The sequence below is a fragment of the Cryptomeria japonica genome, chromosome 8, assembly GCF_030272615.1.
Source record: "Cryptomeria japonica chromosome 8, Sugi_1.0, whole genome shotgun sequence".
Lineage (NCBI taxonomy): Eukaryota > Viridiplantae > Streptophyta > Pinopsida > Cupressales > Cupressaceae > Cryptomeria > Cryptomeria japonica.
Genome location: NC_081412.1, coordinates 578979131 through 579002289, shown reverse-complemented (window position 1 = coordinate 579002289; position 23159 = coordinate 578979131). Strand labels below are relative to the sequence as shown.

Genomic DNA, 23159 nt, shown 5'->3' with positions numbered 1-23159 from the left:
CTTATACGTGGTTCAGTAGGCCCAAAGTACAAAAGGAAGCCTTTCCTCCAAGTCCTCATGTTCAACGCCACATGACTTGTATATGACCGAGACCAGTATCTTATTCATAGCTTCTACTTGCCTGTTTGCTCTTGGGTAGTAAGGGCTCAACAAGGAGTGGAAAATTTTGAACTCCGTTGTCAGGAGTTTAACCACGTGATCCACAAAATGCCCTCCTCTATCACTCGTCAGTTGGATCGGGATGCCATACCGAGTGATAATCTGTTCATATATAAACCTTGTTGTGCTCAAGGCTGAATTGTCCGATAGTGCTCGTGCTTCGGCCCACTTAGTCAAATACTATGTTGCCACCACAATGTACTGACACCTCTGTGCATGGCTCGCCTACAATGGCCCTATAAAATCCAATCCCCATCGCTCGAAAAAATCCTATGCATGGGAGGGATTTAGGGGCATAAAGTCTCTCTTAAGTGGTTTGCCTGCCCTCTGGCAGGTGTCGCATCCTATGACCCATTCACAAGCATCATTGTATAGTGTGGGCAACCATAACCCTACGAGCAACACCTTCCAAGCTGTGGTGTTCGATCCCATGTGGCTGCCTACGGGTCCTTCGTGTGCCTCTCTCAGCACCCCTAGGATCTCTTCGTCCATTACGCATCTCCTCAAAACATGATTGGGTCCCATTTTATAGAGCAACCCATTAATCAACTGAAATGTCTAACTTCTGAGAACCAACTTTCTTCTCTCTCCTGGCAGCATGTCCATCGGGAACCATGAAGTCGACAAGTACTCCTCGATGTTGGCATACCATAACGGTAGTGCAGCTATCTAAAACAGAAGAGCATCGGGAAAGTCATCGTTCACTCCTCCTGGCAGCTCTCTGGACTTGATCCGTGATAACTGATCTGCAATCACATGGCTTTTTCCCGAACATACAATAATTGTAAAGGTAAACTCCTAGAGTAGGAGTAGCCACCTACTGACCCTCCGTTGAATGATGGATTTATTCACTAGGTACATTAACACCTGGTGGTCGACATAGAACGTAAATGGAGTTGCCAGTAGATAGTGCTGGAATTTTTGCATTGTGTAGACCATCCCAAGAGCTTCCCTCATTGTGGTGCTATAATTCTTTTCTTCTTTTGATAACAATCGACTCGCAAAGTAGATGGGGTGATCTAACCCATGTCCTCCCACCCGTGCCAGTGTGGCACCAATAGCATAATTAGAGGCATCCGCATGTACGTGGAATTCTCTATCCCAATTTGGGTAGGCTAGGATAGGTGCAGCCACCAACCTTGTATTAAGTTCCTCGAAGGCTTCTCCTTGTGCCATCTCCCAAACGTACGGCTCTCCCTTCCGTGTCAGTTTGTCGAGAGGGTAAGAAATATGGGCGAAGTTCTTGATGAACTTCCAATAATATCCTATGTGTCCTAGAAAGGACTTGACTCCTGTTACATTCGTCGGGGGTTCCATCTCAATGATTACTCTCACCTTGTCTGGATCTATTTTCAATCTGGCCTTGCACACAATATGGCTGAGTAGTTTCCCTTGAGGCACCATAAACCGACATTTCTTTGGATTCAATGCTAGCCAGGCTCTCCGACATATCGTTCCATGCATTCCCTTAAGGCCACCAAATGGGTGTCTTGTCCACTGTAGATGGACCAATCATCTAAAAATGTCTTGAAATTCCCCACGGACATTTTGTCAAAGATGTGCAGGATTATCCTTTGGAAGGTGGCAGGAGCATTGCACAACCCGAACAATATTCGGTTGTAAGCATATACGTCGTCCTCAACCACAAATGTGGTCTTATCTTCCTCAGCAATAGAAATTTGGTTGTACCCCGAAAAACTATCCATAAAGGAGGACATTTCATGTCTGGCCACTTCCTTGAGGATACTATCCATGAAGGGTATCAGGAATGAGTCCTTGATGGTGACGATGTTCAGACACTAAAAATCCACACAAATGCGAATTTGATTCGCCTCCTTTTTTTATGATATCACGATAGGTGAGACCCACTCACTTGTCTACACCCGAAATATGATGCCTGCTTCCACATCCGTTCTCTCTCATCATTCACTCTCGCCTCATAATTCTTGTTCATATGGTATGGTCTCTTCCGCACCGACTGGGCTCCTGGTACAAATGGAATCCGGTGGATGCATAGTTCCCAGGGAACCCCCTTCAAGTCCTTATAGGTCCAAGCAAATACACCTTATACTCCATAAAAATCTTGAAGGTTGCTGCCTTCAGCATGGGATTCCAGTCATCACCGACTAGAATATTCTTCGGACTTGCTTCGTCCCCTAGGTTTGTCTCCTTGAGTTTAGGGTCCTCATACCGTATGGGTTTGTCCTTGTCAAATTTGTGCGCTAGAGTCTTATTAACTCGAGCCACCCCTTCCTTATACTCCCCATATTCAGGCGAAAAACATGTCTTTCTCCCCAGATTCCTCTTCTACCTGTAACATGTTACATTCAAGATGGAAGAACTCGTAATCCTCCATCTGCCAGTGGAATATCCCGTTCATCAAGCCCACCTCATCTTCTGAGCAGCCTTCCAACTCCAGAATGCCCTCATTGTTCGGCTCCATCTGTCGTCTGCCTTCATCTATTCCAGGAGGCTCTCCCTCTGACTCTGATCCCGAGGAGGATGCCAACTCCTCGCTCACCACTTCCATACTTAGGTCAATAACAAATTTCCAACCTCCACTCTCCATGGATAGCATATTTCACTTCCAATTATGGTTTACTTTCACACTGATGAGCCATCCTCTCCCGAGGATTGCATCATATCTTTTCTTCTTTAGAAGAATTACTACAAAATCCAAAATGAAGGGTTGTGTACCAATAGTTACCCATTGTGCCATTAAGGTTCCGATCGGCTTGATGTAGTGCTAGTCGACCCCCACTAGATTGAATGTCGATGGCCACAACGTCGACTTTCCCAATTTCTTCCACGTCTCCTCTAGTAGCACATTCACCCCTAATCCTCCATCTACAATGGTGTCGGTGAGGATTGTGCCCAATATACCCATTTCCACTACCACAGTATGTGTCTTCCGCTGCTCAGCACTAGTAACATTGGGCCTACCAAAGAGCTGACTGGGTTCTCCATATGGAGTGCCACCGTACGGATAGGCACATTTATGGTGCTTGTGATAGCCGCCTTTAGTCGTGGTATAGTCCCTAGAAGATCTTTAATCTTTATTGGCACTTCTGTCTGCAACACTTATCTTAGGACATTTTGTTTGGACTCTTCACGTAGCGAAGTGTCAATTGTTTCCCTTCGCTCCTCCATTTCCCTCTCAATGTTGGCCATAGCTTCCCGTACTCTCTCCTTTTCCGTACGGGGATCTGGGTACGTAGCTTTCTTCGCTTGTGCTCTTGCGATTCCCAACACACCTTCCTTGTTTGTCCTGTCGATAGTCAACAGGTTTACTCTCGACTTTGGGCAGTTTGCGTCCTTGTGGTCACCAGGACCACACCATCTACACAGGTGCTCTGGATTTTCCCCCTTTCGGCAATCTCTGGCAAAGTGTCCCCATTCGCTACATGCTCGACATTGAATCATTGGTTGGCCTTCGGTGTCGTACTATACCCAACAGTTGTTATTAATGTTTTTTCCACCTCTTCAGTTGTTTCGGTAGCCACCAAATGACGCAGTTGTATTGGTCAGCTGTTGTAACAGGTGTGAGTCCAGCTGGATCTTGAAAGAGAATTATAATTTTTGTTTCCTCAACTGGAACATTGGACTGTAAGTCACTAAGCGTTGTGCAGCATCCTAAACTCCTCAAATCTAAATGGTTAATTCAATGATACAATATATATACATATACTCCTTTTATTGTTGGTTTCGATTAATTTAGTTTCCTGCGGCTATGTTTTGCATTTACTTTCAATGAATGATTAATATGCAAATCACTGAATAATCAGTGATTAAGGGTAGGGACAGTACAAGATTCTACACAGTTTAGCCAGAAAAATATTCACAAGTTTTCTGACTACAATAATCATATATCAGTACTCAAATCCCACTTAAAGTCTTTGGGCCTCTTTGATAAATTGATACAATTTTTTTGAGAAAGTGCCTTCGCGAATTGGGTATTCACTCTTAACCGGAGAAACAAAAATCGCCATGACTCGCATAAACTCGGCGAGCCCGAGTCCGAGTCACACACCTTAGACGCCTTCGCAGGGGGTCGAGCCCTAAGGTTGCACACTCCTCTGAGCCATAGGCTTGTAGTTGTATTTACCTTTGGTATTTGTATGGAACATTTGATGATAATCATATGATGACATGGATTTTTTATTCCACGAGTTTTGTAATATTGTATACATTTGACAATATTTATATATCTATGTTTGTTATTTCCATCAGCTACAATTTGCATTTATGCTTATGTGATTGATGTATACTTATGTATGTAATCAAATGAGCCGAGTTTGATTGTTATTGTGTCTTTAAAGTGTATTCAATAAAGGGTGCATGAAACAAGTTTTAAATCTTTAAAAATCTCTAAATTTCTTGAGATTTTCACTTTCCCAAGTCCAGCCGAGTCCGAGTCGGCCTTGCTGAGTCTGAGTCCCGTTTCTTTGCTCTTAACACCTTTAAATAGTTTGTTCTAAGAGTTTGATTTCCTCCTATTCATTGCAGACATCTTTCTTGCAGTGCAAATCGACATTTTAAAGTTACTCAATAGAAAGCATTGCTTATGCACTTTTATATTAGTGTTAAATAAATGAAATAATCGATGCAGCCATAAAACTGTCTTTGTATTTTTATTATGGTCCACATAACCACACTGAAAAACAGAATAGGAGAAAATGAAATAAAAAATTTACCACTCTTTCATTCAATCACCTTATATGTATTTTATCCATTGTTTCTGTTCGCTCATAGAAGTTGGCACACTTATTAAAGTCTAGTCAATATTAAAATGAAAATCAGCCACAATGCTCATTATTTAACTACTTGCATTCGGTTTTAGAATGCAAGCATCATCTATTAGATTAGAGAGCAACATGATAGAACAGAAAGTCCATATTGAATGTCTAGATGGCACCCCAACAAGCTTGACGTTACAACAAATGCAAGAAATGCTATCAATTCCAGCAACACTTCAGCTCTTTTTTTGCCCTGGAGTTCAATTATAAGTGGATTACGCCAACTTTTGTATATACCATACAGCATAGTTCACAGACTTGGCAAGTACTCAGCAAGTCCAAAATTTTGCATCCCTGAGTTTTTGCAAGTTAAACTCACCAGTTTTTTTATAGTAACTGGCAAGTTTTTTGGCAAGAATTCAACCAATGCTCAGCGAGACAGATGGGTTAACTCATGCCACAACTGAAATGCATTGAAAACATGGAAAAGAAAAAGCAGAAAAAACACTATTAAAATGCAGATTTTTGCCTTTAAAAGCCCTATTCAGCCATGTTGAACACACACAACAGCATTAGAGCATTCTAGAGCAAATTGGAAGTGTTTTTTAGGGGATTTGTAGAAAAAAAATCTGGAATTTCAGATTTGCACCATTTTCTAGAATTATGGATTTTGACTTTATAAGCTTTGCTTTTTACCTTTTAAAAATTTATGAAAATGGTATTCGCCATAAAGGTCTGTGGTTTTGAAAGTCTTCTTTTGGGATTGGTGGCAAGGGCTCCACCACTCAACCTTGCTAGGAGCTTTGCCCCCAAACCCCCACCGAATGCATCTAGTACATTTTGTAGCTGTAATTTGCATAAAATTTATGTTTGAACTTTGTTTCAAAAATTAAGTGTTGCTGAGTTTTTACTGAGTCAAATTTTTTTGGTCTGCTGAGTCTGTTTGAAAACTATGCTGCACTGGACTTAACATTACAAGACACATGAATGCATGCTGACTCTTGGACTATATGGAAATATAGCTTTACGCTACCTTGTCATTTTTCTCCTACAAAAGCAAGTTATTTATGAACAGTATGTTCTCTCCAGGACACTGGTATGTTCTTGCCATGATGCAATATAACATAGCATGCACACAAACAAACATATAAATCATAAAGACCTTAACAATTGAAATGAATACATGAAACATGTTTTCAATTAAAAATAAGAATGGATGATATAAGAACAAGGAAACAGAGTGAGACGAAAAGAATATAATTTGAAAGTGTGAAGCTGCAACTGATATTCTTAAAAAAGTAAACAAGGCAGGACAAATGGAAAAACACTTCAGTCTGCTTACCAATCAGTAGAAAGGATTTCACTACGTAACCTTGCTAATGATGTCCCACTCATCCGCGGAATAGCATCGTCCTTAAGACATACAAACATGTTATACAATACTCTAGAAAACCTATTAAATTACTAACCACAAAAAAATTGAAAGCAATCCTCACACCTGCAATACAACTGTGGTGACAAAGTCGATACAACTTTCAGCAAGTGTTCTTGAGACACAAGGCGGTGTTGCTATTCCAACAGAAGATACTATATCAGGGCTGAAACCTAGCTCTTCTTCTGATCTCTTGCGAAGCATTATTGCTAATAATGCTGCTGCAGCTCCTCCAAGAGAATGCCCAACCAATCTTAATTTAAATCCCTGTAATAATGTTAGGGTCTCAACTAGAAAGGATGATAACTAAACTAAGCATGAAGAATGTATATAGAAGGCTTTGCTTTGTAAATCATGCAACCCATGGCAATATTTGATTCCAAATAATTTGGAGTTACCTGTCAATAGTCTTGAAAAAAGGAAATGTGAATACAATGTAAGGTTCTATGACCACTAATTATAGCTAAGATCAACTCTCACCTCATGCTTTTCTAAGCACTTCTTCAAGGTCTCCAGTTCATTGCAAAAGAACCAACGTGCCGCTTCAGCTGTCCCAAAATGTACCTGGAAACCATCAAAATGGACTTCCTGGTTGCTGTGAGAGACCATATCAGTAATAAGGTCATGGACTGTATGAGTTCCACGAATGCCAAGTATAACCAGCTTATTGCGGTTGTCAACCCCAATATAATACCCAGGTCTCATCACATTAGATTTGCTTACAAATTTCAAAATATTACTCTCTCGAAGCATGCTGTTGCGTGCTAGACTCGCAGCATCCTTCAGGTATGCACCTTTAGCCAATTCTACATTATAGATCAGATCCTGAACCTGGAAGCCAAAGTTCAAATGCAACAAAATTAGATTTTAATGGCATTTCAATACCTTGCAGAATAGAGAAAAAGTTATATTCTGTAGACAAAAACAATTCCAGAGTCCTACAGACTTCTTTTCATAAAGTTCTAATTATATATCGATCACACCATAGATTATTGTCCCTTAAAGACTATCAATTTAACTTTTTAGTGGGTCATTACTTGTACCGCGACACATAAGATTTTTTAGAAGAGGAAGCAATAGGCCACTAATTGACCAAAAATCAATTAATTAAGTCTCCTTGTATACCATCTCACAAAGATTTTAACCCACTTTCTTCGGGAACAATTATCTGTTCCTTGAAAAGAAAATAAGAAACTTCATACACCTTACCTGCAAATAGGAAGATGCCATGCACAAAACCCTGATGCAGATTGTCCATGCAAATTAGCAAATTAGCATAAATACAACCCAGGGTTTCCCCAACCTAGAAAGCAAAGCTCAATAACAAGAATGCGTGTCAAATCAAGCACTAGGAAAATGAGAGTGGGAGGGATTAGTAATTAATTGATTACATGCAATCAACTGTTAATTATCAAACTTAACAAAGTTTTACTCATCAGCATAAATGCTTAGTGCGTGCATATAAGGCCCACGTCCTTTTCTAAGTGATGAATGACGTGGATATAATTAAAAGAGCTAAATGATCCTAAGGGAGAAACTCTCCTGGGAGACCACCACAGATATCCTAACATTTTAAATAACTCACTCACTGAAAGCAGGAGATCTATATCCACAGAAGGCCTTGGTTGGGGTCACTTCAATGGTTCAAAGGTATGTGGTATTGTATGAACACTATACTAAGTGAAGCCAATTAGCATTCTCTTGACATAATTACATTGTTTGAAGCATTTGTTAACTACTTCTCTTTACCCATCTATTTGAAGATGTGTGTATCGTACTAATTTTAAAGGTTGATCAAGACAATCTAAACAGCTCTTACCAAACAAGATTGAGCAATTTAGGACAAAAATCAGAAATGATTGATGAGGACCCCATGCAACTTCTAGAAATACCTGAAAAAGACAGGAAACTCATGAGCATTAAAATGTGTAGTGACACGCATGAAGTGGGCATATATTAAGTGTATCTGCAACTACATATATAGTATATTCCCTTCAAATGGAACTAATCCAATAAAAATTTCCATTACAAAAGAGATCAGCAGGCTCACAGCAATCAAAGTACATAGCAACAGCCACAAAGTGGACATATTTGGTAAGCATACTGTTGTGAGGTATTCACACATTGCCCCATTGCAAATGGGGACCCCCACTTTTTTCTGCTTTCCTGGGTAGTGTTAGAATCCTTTGCTATTAGCCTTTACATTGAAGAGGTATAGATGGTCAAGAGGCCAGGAGTCAGGTGGATAGCCTTGTGTGAGGGGTGAAATAAAGAGGTATTGATGGAGAAACCCTTAATCAAGTCTAATCAACAACACAGGTGTTTCCTTGATCATCCGGGTGACTTATATATGTTACAATGAGATGTGACTTCTAGAGGCAAAATTTAACTAAGTATGCCAAAATTCCAAGTGCCCCTTAGTTGGAGCGAAATCTGCTTCTCTTGCTCATAATTAGGAGCAAAATGGACTTCTTGAGCAGCATTTGAGGGAAATGAGTGAGTTTATAGGCCTTTAACAACATTTTCATCATAGAGGAAGTGAATTTTATCATGAACTCAACCAAAGAATGAATGAGAGATTGCTAGTTAAGGATGCTTCAAGTGCCCCTCTCTCAGAGTGAATTTCACTCCTATTGCCTCAAGTCGAAGGAGAAATCATATTCAAGGTGAGTTTTGAGGTCTTATAGTGCATAGAGACATAAACTAAGGCATAAAGTGATAAGATTCAACTCAAAAGTCATTAGTGAGTGAGACTTCGTTTTGGAGTGACTTCAACTTCAACTACTCCTTCATGAGAGCAGATTTTCTCTAAATGCACTTATCAAACCTGCAAAACACATAAAAACCAGAGAATAAATCAAGTTAGAAGAATTATCAAGGTTATATATTATGTGTGTTTGATATTATGTTTGTTTTGTTTTGCAGATGGGAGAAGATGGTAATTGCAAAGCAAAAGAAGAAAGATTGTAAGATCTACACCACCATGCAAAGGGGAAAACCTCATTTACAAGCACAAAATGCCCAAGAGGAATCTAAACTCTCACTGCACCGTGTAGAAATGAAGAAATCAAAGGAATGCGAAGGAGAAGTCATACCATCACCCCAAGGCAAGCAGGTGAGGATGGAGGAATGACTCAACTACATCAATGCTTCGCATTACCACTGCTTTGAGAGAACTTGAAATGTTGAGTATCCAGAGATATCTCTCAACATCCCTTCATGATGACAAATCAAGTCTACAAGAGAAAGTTGATGTGGCATCCTATTCGCATTCAAGCCAATCAAATTACTTCCACATCCGCAAGTCCAAATTCAATAAACCTGATTCATCTCATGGTGGAGCAAGTGACACATGGTGCCTCATCAAATACTATTTTATGTACCTATTCTCTCAAAGGTTAGAAATCAAGATGGACATGTGTCCAATTCATTGTAATGATCTTGTTGGCCCAAAAGGGAATTTGTTGTAACAAACCCTAATTAGGGTTTTATTGTAAAATCTCAGCCATTGATCTCAAAATGATCTGAGCCATTCATTGTAAAGGGCTATCTATAAAAGGCTCAAGTCTCTCATTTGTAAAGGTTAATAAATAATAGCAGGTTAATAGTTAGTAATTGATCAATAGATAATAGCTAGTTAGCAATTAGAATAGAAGTTAGATTAGGAGAAGGCAAAGATTGTTGTCAAATTCTTGTCATAAAGAACATATGATTTCATTCAAGTTATGGTGAATTACTGTGTCATTTCAACAAGTTGCATGGTCTCTACTTCTCAATTCATTTGCTTTCATGTTAATTACATTGAATGGAAGAATTTGTTGAATGCATTTATGTGGAATTTGTTTAGTCCATACCACTAGCCTCTTGCTGATTGTAAGTGTGCCTTGCATGGTCAACTGGCATTGAATGTCATGTCCCCCTAATATATGAATAATAAAAGTATCGAATATATAAAGAATATATTAATTAGTTTATATAAATTTCCCCATTCATTTGTATAAATAATTAATATTTTCATGTATTTGCTTACAACCGTAATTAACTCTAACTATTACGGGATTCTCAACTAATTTGATGACAATAAAAGGAGGGGTGACACCCGAAGAGGCATATGGAATTTGGATTAAAATCAAAAGCATAGAAGAATATTTGAATCTGCATGTATAACACTCAAAATTATCATGCCTTTCGCCAGTCTCCAACTGACCTATTGGTTCTACGATTCAGAAAGAGAATCAATTTGTTAGCTGGAAGAAGACTTCGTCGGGGTTCCAGGTTGCCACGAGTGTGTTCGGTAGAGCAGAACCACTGGAAGTATGATTTGAAGACTCACATCTCATCGCAGTTGACGGGAGTCACAGAGGCAACGGTGTGTATCACATCTTAACGCATTTGACAGGAGTCACAGAGGCAACGGCATGTATGAACAACAGAATCGGGGACTATTTCCTATTGCAGTCTGCGTGAACCTAGGTGGCCACGACGGGAGTGTTGACAAACAGTAATCACCACAGAAACCACTAACGTGACCATTGCGGGGAACAACACAGCAGATTACCAGCAAACCCGAAATCGGGAAGTATCGCAAAGGGATCGGGATGTATCACAGAGAGTATTAGTCAATGCAGAAGAGACAACGTGTTGGAATGCGGAGTACCAGTTCATCCATACTTATTGACATTGCATATTCTAATGAGTTGATGCGAAGATTAATCAACAGAAGGCCAACCAGGTGCATTAAGATACAAACATTATTTATGTTCTTGAAAGTATAAATTGACTCTATATTTTACAGAGACTGTTCTAGTTGTTTATTTATCAGTGACTATTTAGATAGAACTAGAATCAATACAAACAAGGAAAACACCTAACTAGGAGATGTTGTATTAGAGGATTTTACCACCATAGACTATAATACACGAACACCTTCTTCCTGCAATGTTCTGGTGACAAAAATTGAATGGTATCAAATCTAAGTTAGGGAATTTTACAGTGGTATCAGAGCTTTTGAATCCTGCCAACCTGTAGGGTAGTGAAATTTTATGAAAACTTAAGGCACGGTTGAGTATGCACCAAGGTAATTATAATTTCCGAAACACCAGGGCTCGTCAGAACAGATTTACAAATTCTTCATTAACACAAAGTAGTTTGTCTATTCCGTTCAAAATTGAGGATAGCCACACAAAAACTGACGAAGAACTTATCTTCGAAACCAACATGGGAGAACCAGATAACAATAGGGATTTATTGGCTGCACTAATCAGAAGTCAGCAAGATATGTAGAATAACGTTAATAGAATGACCAACCTGATGACTCAGTTTATGGCCAATAATGTAAATCAGCACCCAAATAATGGAAGACAGAATAATCAACATCAAAACAATGGGGGTAGAGATGAACAGTCAGTTAATAATCAGCCAGAAAGAACAGGAACAGCAAGACCATTTATGCCTACATTTACTACTAGAAACCAACCACCTGAAAATGAACCTACAATAAGAGAAATTCAGGAAGAAATACATCAAGACCGGTTAGGTTCAGGTGAAGAATTCAGATCATCAATGACATTTAGGGAGTATTTAGATGTCATAATGAAACATAGGCCAAGAGGACAACGGGGAAATAACAGTGAATTACAAAGAAAAATTGGGAAGATGTCCATTCCTTATTTTGATGGTTCTGGTAAGACAACTGCTCGGGCTTGGGTGCAAAAACTAGATACATATTTCCAATTAAACCCTATGATGGAAGAAGAAGCAATTACATATGCTGCATTACATCTTGATGGTGTAGCACATGAATGGTGGCATCATGGACAAATAACCTTGGGCCATAATTTGATAGGCACTTATGTTGAGTTTGCTGAAAAACTTATTGATAGGTTCGATTCTAAAGACCCTGAATTACACCTTAAGGATCTGACTCAACTTAAGCAAACTGGAACTGTTGAACAATATATCTCTGAATTTGAAAATTTGGCAGTCTTAATTACTAAAATTTCTGAAAGACATAAGATTGTGATATTTATAGATGGATTGTCTGATTCCCTCAAAGGGTGGGTTAAATCTTTAAACCCCCTTACTCTACAAACAGTCGTTAAAAGAGCAAGAGAATTAGAACCATCTTCAAAAGGAAAAAATTTTAACAAAGGACCACCTCCTAAACCGGAAAAAGACAAACAACCTTTCAACAAAGATGATTTCCCTAGAAACAGGCTAGATAAGGAGAAAAGAGAAGAACTCAGAAGGAAAAAACTATGTTTCAGTTGTAGAGAAGCATGGCAGCCGGGACACCGATGTTTAGGGAAGGGGAAAATTCATTATATTGAGGTTATGTCTGACAGTGAGGATGATGAGAATGTTGATCCTAACATAGAACGGGACCCACAGAACATTGAATCGGAAACAGGTAGCAAACGAAGAGAAGGAGTTATAGCATCCATGACAAGAACCCCACATTACAATATTTTTAGGGTTAGAGGAGTTTTGAATGGACAGCGTGTAATTGTTATGCTTGATAGTGGTTCTACACATAATTTTAGAGATGCAGCACTTGTGGAAAAACGTGGTTTGCATACTGAAAAACATGAAGGATTTGATGTTAGAGTAGCAGCTGGAACTAATTTGTCTAGCACTCATAAAGTTCCTAAATTGAATATTACTCTTGGCAATTACACTGTTACTGATGATTTCTATGTGATTGATTTGGCTGACACTAATGTTGTCTTGGGCATACAGTGGATGGAAACATTAGATGAATATACACAAAGCTTTAAAAGAATGGAATTCTCTTTTAAAATTGATGATAAGAAGGTCGTCCTTCGTGGTATGTCTAACAGTGACCCCAGGATCGTCAGTGCAAAGAGAATGGAAGTTATTTTCAGACATGGAGATGTGGCATGGTCAGCACAATGTTTAATCTCCAACAAGGTATCAGATTCTGAATCCAAATCTTATGGAAATGATTTGTTAACAGTATTAGATTCACATCATGTGGTTTTTAGTGATATCCCTCCAGGAGTCCCACCTGATAGAGGTTTTGAACATACTATTGAATTAGAAGAAGGTGCTAAACCAGTGATTACTACTCCTTATAGACACCCTAAAACATTCAGGGATGAAATAGTAAAGGATATGGGACATATCAGACCTAGTTCTAGTCTTTTTGCTTCATCTGTAGTGTTGGTCAAAAAGAAGGATGGAACACTTCGAATGTGTATTGATTACAGAGCTCTTAACAAGAAAACAATCAAAAACAGGTATCCAATTCCTCGAATTGATGAATTGTTAGATGAATTGCATGGTGCTATTTATTTTTCTAAAATTGATTTGAGATCAAGGTATCATCAGATTAAGTTAAGAGAACAAGACATTCATAAAACTGCGTTCCGTTGTCATTATGGTCATTATGAATTCCTGGTAATGTCGTTTGGTCTAACAAATGCTCCTGCCACTTTTCAGTCCTGTATGAATCATATTTTTAACAAACAGTTAAGAAAAATTTTGCTAGTTTTCTTTGATGATATACTGATTTATAGCAAAACTTGGGAAGAGCATTTGAAACATATTGATATAGTTCTGGGTATTATGGAATCACAATCACTGTATGCAAAGGCGTCTAAATGTGAATTTGGAATGACTGAAATTTTGTATTTAGGGCATATGATCAGTACAACAGGGGTACAGCTTCATCAAGAAAACATAAAAGCCATTTTGGATTGGCCACCACCTCGGAACCTTACGGAGCTAAGGGGATTCTTTGGGTTATGCAGTTATTACAGAAGGTTTGTCAAAGGTTTTTCACAGCTTGGGGCACCCTTGACAGATCTTACCAAAAAGGGGGCATTCAGATGGACTGAAGAAGCTCAACAGGTATTTGAGAAGCTTAAAGAGGTAATGAGTTCTTGTCCAGTACTTGCTCTTCCAGATTTTAATCAGCCTTTTGTGTTAGAATGTGATGCTTCTGGTGATGGAATAGGGGCAGTTTTAATGCAAAACAAACACCCTTTAGTCTATGAAAGCAGGAAACTTAATAAACTTGAGAAATTATACTCCATCTATGATAAAGAAATGTTGGCAATCATGCATGCTTTGACAAAATTTAGACGGTATTTGGTTGGTAGCAGATTTGTGGTGAAAACTGACCATAATAGTCTGAGATATTTCTTGGGTCAAAAAGATTTAAATGACAGGCAACAGAAGTGGATCAATAAAATTCAAGCTTACGACTTTGAGATTGAATATGTAAAAGGTAAAAATAATGTGGTTGTCGATGCTTTATCTAGAAGGCCTGAAATCAATGCTTTATCTGTTGTAACAGCTGATTGGAAATCTTTATTGTTGGTCGAGTATTCAAAGGATTCTTTTGCATGTGAATTGCTAGATGGTAATATACAGGATGATAAATATAAAATTGTTAATGATATTATCTATTACAAGGACAGGATTTATTTAACTCCAGGATCGAAGTTAAAAGAAAAAATCCTTCAATTTATGCATGACATTCCTCTAACAGGGCATCCAAGATACTCCAAAACGTATCGTCAAGTAAGAGAAAGGTTCACTTGGAAAGGTTTAAAAAATGATGTCCTATGCTATGTCAAGGAATGCACCACCTGTCAGCAAAATAAAGCAGAACAAACGCATCCTGTCGGCTTGTTACAACCACTACCTATACCAGATCAGAAATGGGAAAGTATATCCACGGATTTCATCACAAGTTTACCGAAATCCCAAGGTAAAGATTGTATATTTGTTGTGGTTGATAGATTAACTAAATTTGCACACTTCTTTCCTATCACTACAGAATTTACAACAGTGCAGATTGCAGAGTTATTCTTCAGAGAGGTTTTCCGATTACATGGTTTACCGAAGAATATTATCAGTGATAGAGATAGCAGATTTTTTAGCATATTTTGGGGGGAGCTTTTCAAATTGACAAGTACAAAGTTGAATCATAGCACCAGCTATCATCCGCAAACCGATGGGCAGACGGAAATAGTGAATAAATGGATTGAAGGTTATCTTCGTAACTATGTAGCCGGACATCAGAAGGTTTGGGTTTGTTGGTTATATTTGGGTGAATATTGATATAATACTACCTTTCATATGTCAATTGGTATGTCTCCTTTCAAAGCATTAAATGGCTATGATGTCCCCTCTTTTCTTGATCTTGCCTTTGAACAGAGCAATGTACCTAAAACTCGTGATTGGCTTCTAGAAAGCCAAGACATTTTGTCCGCTCTTAAGGAAAATTTGCAATGTCCTCAGAATCAACAGAAAATCTATGCAGATAAAAAACGAGCTGAACGCCATTTTGAAATGGGAGATTTGGTATTTCTCAAGTTACAACCTTATCGGCAATCTTCTCTCAAGCGTAGTGGGTCTGAAAAATTAAAACCTCGGTTTTATGGTCCCTATCAGGTGGTCCGGAAGATTGGTACAGTTGCCTATGAACTTGATTTACCAGTGCATAGTAAGATACACAATGTATTTCATGTGTCTTGTCTCAAGAAGGCCCTGGGACAGCAAGCGTCCGTGTCTGAAGATTTACCTCCTTTGAATGATGAAGGGAAGCTCGAAATGATACCAGAAGTAATTCTGGAAACACGGGACAGGAAACTGCGGAACAAAATCATCAGAGAATATCTCATCAAATGGAAAAATTTGTCGTAGGACGATGCCACCTGGGAAAATGAAAGAGTTTTGGAGTTGCTTGAGGGCAAGCAACACGAGGCAGGGGAGACTGTCATGTCCCCCTAATATATGAATAATAAAAGTATCGAATATATAAAGAATATATTAATTAGTTTATATAAATTTCCCCATTCATTTGTATAAATAATTAATATTTTCATGTATTTGCTTACAACCGTAATTAACTCTAACTATTACGGGATTCTCAACTAATTTGATGACAATAAAAGGAGGGGTGACACCCGAAGAGGCATATGGAATTTGGATTAAAATCAAAAGCATAGAAGAATATTTGAATCTGCGTGTATAACACTCAAAATTATCGTGCCTTTCGTCAGTCTCCAACTGACCTATTGGTTCCACGATTCAGAAAGAGAATCAATTTGTTAGTCGGAAGAAGACTTCGTCGGGGTTCCAGGTTGCCACGAGTGTGTTCGGTAGAGAAGAACTACCGGAAGTATGATTCGAAGACTCACATCTCATCGAAGTTGACGGGAGTCACAGAGGCAACGGCGTGTATCACATCTTAACGCAGTTGACGGGAGTCACAGAGGCAACAGCGTGTATGAACAGCAGAATCGCGGACTATTTCCTATTGCAGTCTGCGTGAACCTAGGTGGCCACGACGGGAGTGTTGACAAATAGTAATCAACACAGAAACCACTAACATGACCATTGCGGGGAACAACACAGCGGATTACCAGCAAACCCGAAATCGGGAAGTATCGCAGAGGGATCAGGATGTATCACAGAGAGTATTAGTCAATGCGGAAGAGACAACGTGTTGGAATGCGGAGTACCAGTTCATCCATACTTATTGACATTGCATATTCTGATGAGTTGATGCGAAGATTAATCAACAGAAGGCCAACCAAGTGCATTAAGATACAAACATTACTTATGTTCTTGAAAGTATAAATTGACTCTATATTTTACAGAGACTGTTCTAGTTGTTTATTTATCAGTGACTATTTAGATAGAACTAGAATCAATACAAGCAAGGAAGACACCTAACTAAGAGATGTTGTATTAGAGGATTTTACCACCATAGACTATAATACACGAACACCTTCTTCCTGCAATGTTCTGGTGACAAAAATTGAATGGTATCAAATCTAAGTTAGGGAATTTTACATTGAATGAGATTAACTTCAATTGTTATATGTCCATTGTTTATGCATTATCTTGAATGGTAATCAATGTTTGATGATAATGATCTGAACATCTTTGAATTATCTCTTAGAAGAAGATTGCACTGAGCTTGTGTCAAATTGTTCAGTTTGATGGTGAGACCTCGCCCAGTAGGATTCCATCGAATCATTCACTCTTCTCTTGCATTCTTAGGATTAGAATAGACTCCCTAAACCCCATGCCTTTTGCTCTTTCTTTACTCTCCAAGCAAGTAGTTAGTATCTAAGTTCCAGCGATTCAAGCATTCAACAATTTAACATAAGTCCCTTTGTGATTCCAACACAATCACATCAAACCATTGAGCTTATCCACATGTCGTGACCCGACAATAAGAACCTTGGAGTTATCTCAAGTGATCCTTAAGCTAATCTTCAGCATTTGAGTAACTTTGTTCAAGAGAGGATAAGATACTTTTGAGTATTTTATTCTATGTTCTCATGTGCATGAAAAACACATCAACACATACCTACAAAGACAAATATGGTAGTTTTCTCTTCAGATTGAGATAGCACAATAATAAATTCCATCAAATGACCTCCCGCTTCTAGTTTGAGACAGCATGACCTTGTAAGAGACGAGAATAAGCAAATTTATCCAATTCGTTTCTGATACAGATAGCATCTTCAGCTATCAAAATGGTTGCTCTGTACCTATACCAATATCATAATGTATGTTAAGATTACAAGTACCTGACATATGGCATATGTAAGACTTAAGATGAGTGAAGTTGCATGTGTGGCTAGGGATTTATCCTACTCTAGTGTTACTAGTCTAAGACTGTCAGTAAACGCATATCACATCACTGGCATATCATGTGTCTTGTTCTCTCGTTGTACTGTATTCAATGGAATGATGCTTTATAAAGGATGTTGTATGGTGTAAACCTACCTTAAGAGGATTAATTTGAGCCTATAATATAAAAATTCAGGTCGCTTGTGGCCAATAATCAGCATAGTGGATATGCTAGACCAGTGCTATCAACTGCATGTGTGCAATAACTACAAATGAAATAAGAAAGGTTACTCAACAATTAAAAAACAATGTAAACATATACAGTTTATTCCAAGGAACACTCTTAGTTATCATTTGTACATTTTCATCTATACATTGCACTCTATGAAAAAAGTGCCTTTAGAACACAACATAGTGACATATATCTTCACTGTGCATAAAAGAAAACAACTACAAAAGAAAGCATTCTTCGCCACTATTGAAGGTAACTTTGGTAATCAGAATTCAATTAGTAGCAAAAAGCTTCTTAGTTTTAAATTGCAGCAATGGCAATACTTATGCATAAAACTAAGATGTTCTCAGTACATAGCACAACTTAGCTTAGGATTTCTACAAAAAAATAAAGGTTGCACCAAAATTTGCATTAGATGTTGCCAACACAAGTTGCCAATTGCATAATGGAAAACTCAGCTTACCAAAATAGCAATACACTTTTATTCTTTTATCAGCATGAAATCACTAATCCACACAGAAAAATGAAACCAGAATCCAAACAGGCCTTTACCACATAATTAGATACAATTTGTTCACCCTTGATATTATCAACTGCCATCTCAGAAGCATGCCGAAGAGAGAGAAGGTAAAGACCCAGAGTAAGGTCTCCCAAGCTCCATTCTTGCATTTCAATAGTACTCCGATGCAAATTTGTAGCAATTTCTACGAGAGAGCGAGTGCTTGCAGGACCAGGCCGATTATCGGTTTTATCTAGAAAAGGAAAAATAAAATTTAATCATTGACACAGTTTTATCCAGAAGACTTACACAATCATATATGCATTTTAAAAATCTCAAATATTATCTTAAATAAATAAATATTCATTGGAAACCATAAAAATATAAGTTGAGCACTGATTTATTAATTACAGACTGATATAAAAGCACATAAAGCTTCTAAAATGATAACCTAAAGTAAACCCATTTTCAGTTTGGACATGCCATGCACTCCTCACATTATCTTAATGACATGCAACCACCCAAAAGTTAAAAACTTTAGTAAACTTGAAATTGTTTCATGCATAAGCAGCTTTCTATGCTTTTCCTCTATACACAACAGGCAAGTTTCACAGGCAAAGACAAATCCAGTGGGATCTGAAACATGTCATAAGCAACGAAACAGTTAGTATGTTAGGCACTTATTGATTCACAGACTAACAGATATTTTGGTGGTATCGTCAAAAGCAAAATCTTCCAATCAAAGAATCTTCTACATGTAATGTCACTTTTGAGGATATTACTAGATTTTGACCTAAAATTACAAGTTCAATTAAAATAAGAGATATAATACAGTTAAGAGTATATATTTAACATTTGAAATGTTTTTAACAAGATTAATCCCGGTTTAGGTCCTGCACTCATGTTAGTCAACACTTGAAACATAATTCATTAGACCAACTATTTTCACATCGGTTAGAAATCCAATAACATATGATTGCTTATATAATAAATAGAATTAATAATTATCCCAAGTGTATTCCTATAGTAACCATATTAGGAATTAGATAGAAACTTTGCAAACCACAATCTCAAGGATAGTTATCCTTGAATTGCGAGAACATGGGAGGAAAATGGTCCACTCCATCCCTCAATCTAGGAGGTGCTCCATCCTCCTTGATCAAGCCTAGGAGCACTAATCAGCCTCCTAGGCCACGACACGAGTGCTCCATCTTAGGGTGGCATGCTTGATAAGAGTATGAGATTACCCTCCATCAAGCCCAAGAGCACACATACGCCTCCCTGCCCACAAGCACTCCATCTCAGGGTGGCGTAATTGGTGAAAGACAAGTCAGGTCCTGTTTGTGTGTTTTTTTATGCACGCACAACTCAGAATAAAATACCCTAAGATAGCCTACTCTCTCTTGACCAAAATCCTCTAAGTGCTGAACAGATGGCCTGTGTGATCATGAAGACGACTCCAAGGTTCTAGATTCAATGCAGATAGTCTCAGTCGGTTCGTTGTGAAAATGCTAGTAACTGCAAGGGGACTTACACAATTGTCCAAGGAGATGATTAGTTTAAAGATTTTGCTGATTCTTAACTTCCTCTTCTTTTCTTTTTTTGGAACGATTTTTGAATAAATTCTACCTCAACTGATTTCCAAAAAAAACAGGTAAAAAGATGAGGGTTTGAGAAAGAAAATTCTAATCCTAAACAATTCTTATGAATTCAAGAGACGGAAATTGCAAATGTGAAATTAAAACCAATTCTAGCTTTGTCAAATTCAACAACTAAGCAAGAACGGTGCAATCTTCTGTGGTATTTCAAAAGATTTTCATATTACTTCCATTCACTACCATTTTGAACAATGAATGAAATAATAGAATTTAAATTTCTAAATTCTGGTTAAGACTTACTTTGCACAATAATTGAAAATCATCCAACTATCAAAAGTATGAACACGCAATTTCACGTAAAGCAATTTCTATCAGATCTTTTCATTCATTCTACCAAGAAAATAAAATCCTATTCTAATGAGAGCAAGAAACCATGCTAACTCACAAAGTAGATCAAATTCACCAACAATCGAACAATGAACAAGTCTTTATACTTATGGAACATCACTACAACAATCTCTAAAATCTCTCATATGAAAATAGATGAAATGGGGGGGGGGGGAGGTTTATATAGGCACCCTTATTACAAAGCAACGGCTTGGATTGATTTAAGATCAATGGCCAAGATTAAATTGAAAACCTAATTAGGGCTAGCTGTTGTAGTTATCTAATTTGCACCAATAAGAAGTGGACACTTAATTAAAGCAGCTTTATTCTAGAAGCGGGTTGCCCTTATCCTTTTCTCTAGCAGCAAATTCAACGAATCTAGTCAGGATGGGGCCCAGCTCCTCTATTGGGACATGTGGCAAGTTGTCAAGTTTATACTCCATCAAGTCCATGTCATGATCACATGTGGCAAAGGTAGTGACCCAATCAGCTTCTAGCTTCCGGAAACCACCTTCAATGACTAAGAAAGAGGCTGCCCTACTGAAATATTGCTCTTCAATCAAACTTGAGAAATGGGAAAGTTATTTTGGACTTTGACTCTCAAGTTTTCCACCTCCAGGTCCTTGCTTCGGACCTCTTCCTGATCCAAAATATCAGCAACCACAATGAAGATTTTAATTTGGATTGCCTTAATTATTTCTTCAATCTTGGCGCTATCCCTTTCATTTTCTGCAAGACTTCGCCCTTGGTTGCCAAGGTATGATACCATGTGCTGAAATCATAAAATGTGCCAGCATCTATCACCTTCCCTTTGAGCAAGTTCTACCTAGGAACTCCCTTTAACACCCTCAAACATGGAATTGTTTTTCTTTGAATGGTTTGAAATTCTCCCCATAACTAGGCTACGCACTGGGTTCTGAGTAGAAAGGAAGAGACTTGTCCGTGGACCTGTGCCAGCTCTTCAGCAAGTGTAGTAGCTCTTTCTGCAATTTTATTCATCCACTTCTTAGCCTTTTGAGCAGCTACCTTCATCCCTTCAAAATTTTCCACTGAATGTTGTGGAAGAATCATAGGTAGAGCAACTACTTCCTCCTCTTTGTTGATTGGATTGACTAAGTGTTGAATGTAACTTTTTAGTTGCACATTTTCTGCCTTGAACATGAGTTCCTTGTTTATCTCTTTTTGCAGCATTGCCTTGATTGCATCAATTGTCATATCCAACTCCTAAACTTCCTGGTTCTTTGAAGTAGGACCTATGTTCATGCTGATTAGATGGTATTCCTCAGGAGCAATGTCTTCTCTGGATTTGTCAACCTTTGGGACAGCCACCTGCATTGAACAATACCCTGTATCATCCCTATGAAACAGTGAATATGTCTTTGCTCTCTTTGTTTCCATGGGCTAATCTAGCCTAGCTAGGAGTTCCGTTGGATTGCCCATTGGTTGGACTTCTACAGCTACCTTCCTTTTCAGCTTCTGCAATAACCAACTTGGCTCAGTTGGCTGCTCTATGCTATTATCCTCCTGATTTGCCTCGTTCTCATCATCTTCACTTTCTCCAAGTCCCTTGAGAGCGGAAATTATTCCCTCCTGAGAATCTTCTCCCAGAATTTCAATCTCAAAATCTCCTTGATCTATGTCTGCTATTGTTAATGGTTGTTCCTCAAGAATGATTTGTTGCTGAATAGGTTCCAAATTTGATTCTAAAATTAGAGAAGGCAAATTCCTTTCCCTCGGCTGTTTGGTTGGGGCCTTGCTCTTGCTGGTAGATGAACTCTCTTCTTCTATCAAAGCGGAAGTTGCCATGCCAATTTTTTGTTTCTTTTGCCTTGAACTCTCTGCTACTTCTTTCTACCTCTTGGGATTTCCACTTCTGCGCCTCCCTATGTCGTGTTCCTCAATCATCTCTGGAAGAACTAGAATTCAAGTTTCCCATGAGGTCATAAGTTAAGGCTAGACTTTTCCCTTTCAACTTATGAACTTGTTGTTCAACCCACTGACAGGTGAATTTCATTACTGCTTTCATCAAAGTATTCAAATCAGAGAGCTCAGATACAGACCAATCTATGTTGGGAAGAGGCTTGTTCTTTTTTATCTCGTATCCTGCTTGGGTGAAAACTCCGTCATCTTCCAGCTGATCCAGAATCGGAAAAAGGTCAAGGGCTCTGGTTGAGTTGATGGGCAGTCTGGATAGCATTATTTTTTCGTAGATCATGTTCATCTTCAGCATTTGCCCAGAAATCTTCGAGATCAACCCTGTGCTTGAAACTTCTTCCATTCACCTTTTTGATATTGTGATGGGGATCAAAATTGGACCTGGATCGGTAGAGTGAAAATGAGTACCACTGTAACTCTACATCGACGCTCTCTGCTGCCCGGACTGACGAGCATGATTTCAACATCTTCCCGATGCAAAGAGGGAAAGATACTCTGGACTTCTGATTGATCCTTTGGATTTTTATAAAGGTACTTAGTTGCCTGACAACTTCTAGCAAAA

General features: G+C 38.4%; 1 protein-coding gene across 2 annotated transcripts in view; it reads right to left on the bottom strand.

The window, feature by feature from the left end:
• Positions 1-23159, bottom strand: part of LOC131034414 (uncharacterized) — a 137208-nt gene that overhangs the window by 28242 nt on the left and 85807 nt on the right. For both annotated transcript variants that reach the window (XM_057965887.2, XM_057965888.2), the window contains exons 3-6: positions 18731-18930; positions 6808-7158; positions 6394-6594; positions 6238-6308 (exon numbers count right to left, since the gene is read on the bottom strand). In XM_057965887.2, the coding sequence (XP_057821870.2) occupies positions 6238-6308; positions 6394-6594; positions 6808-7158; positions 18731-18930 (823 nt within the window). The remainder of the gene's footprint in view (positions 1-6237; positions 6309-6393; positions 6595-6807; positions 7159-18730; positions 18931-23159) is intronic.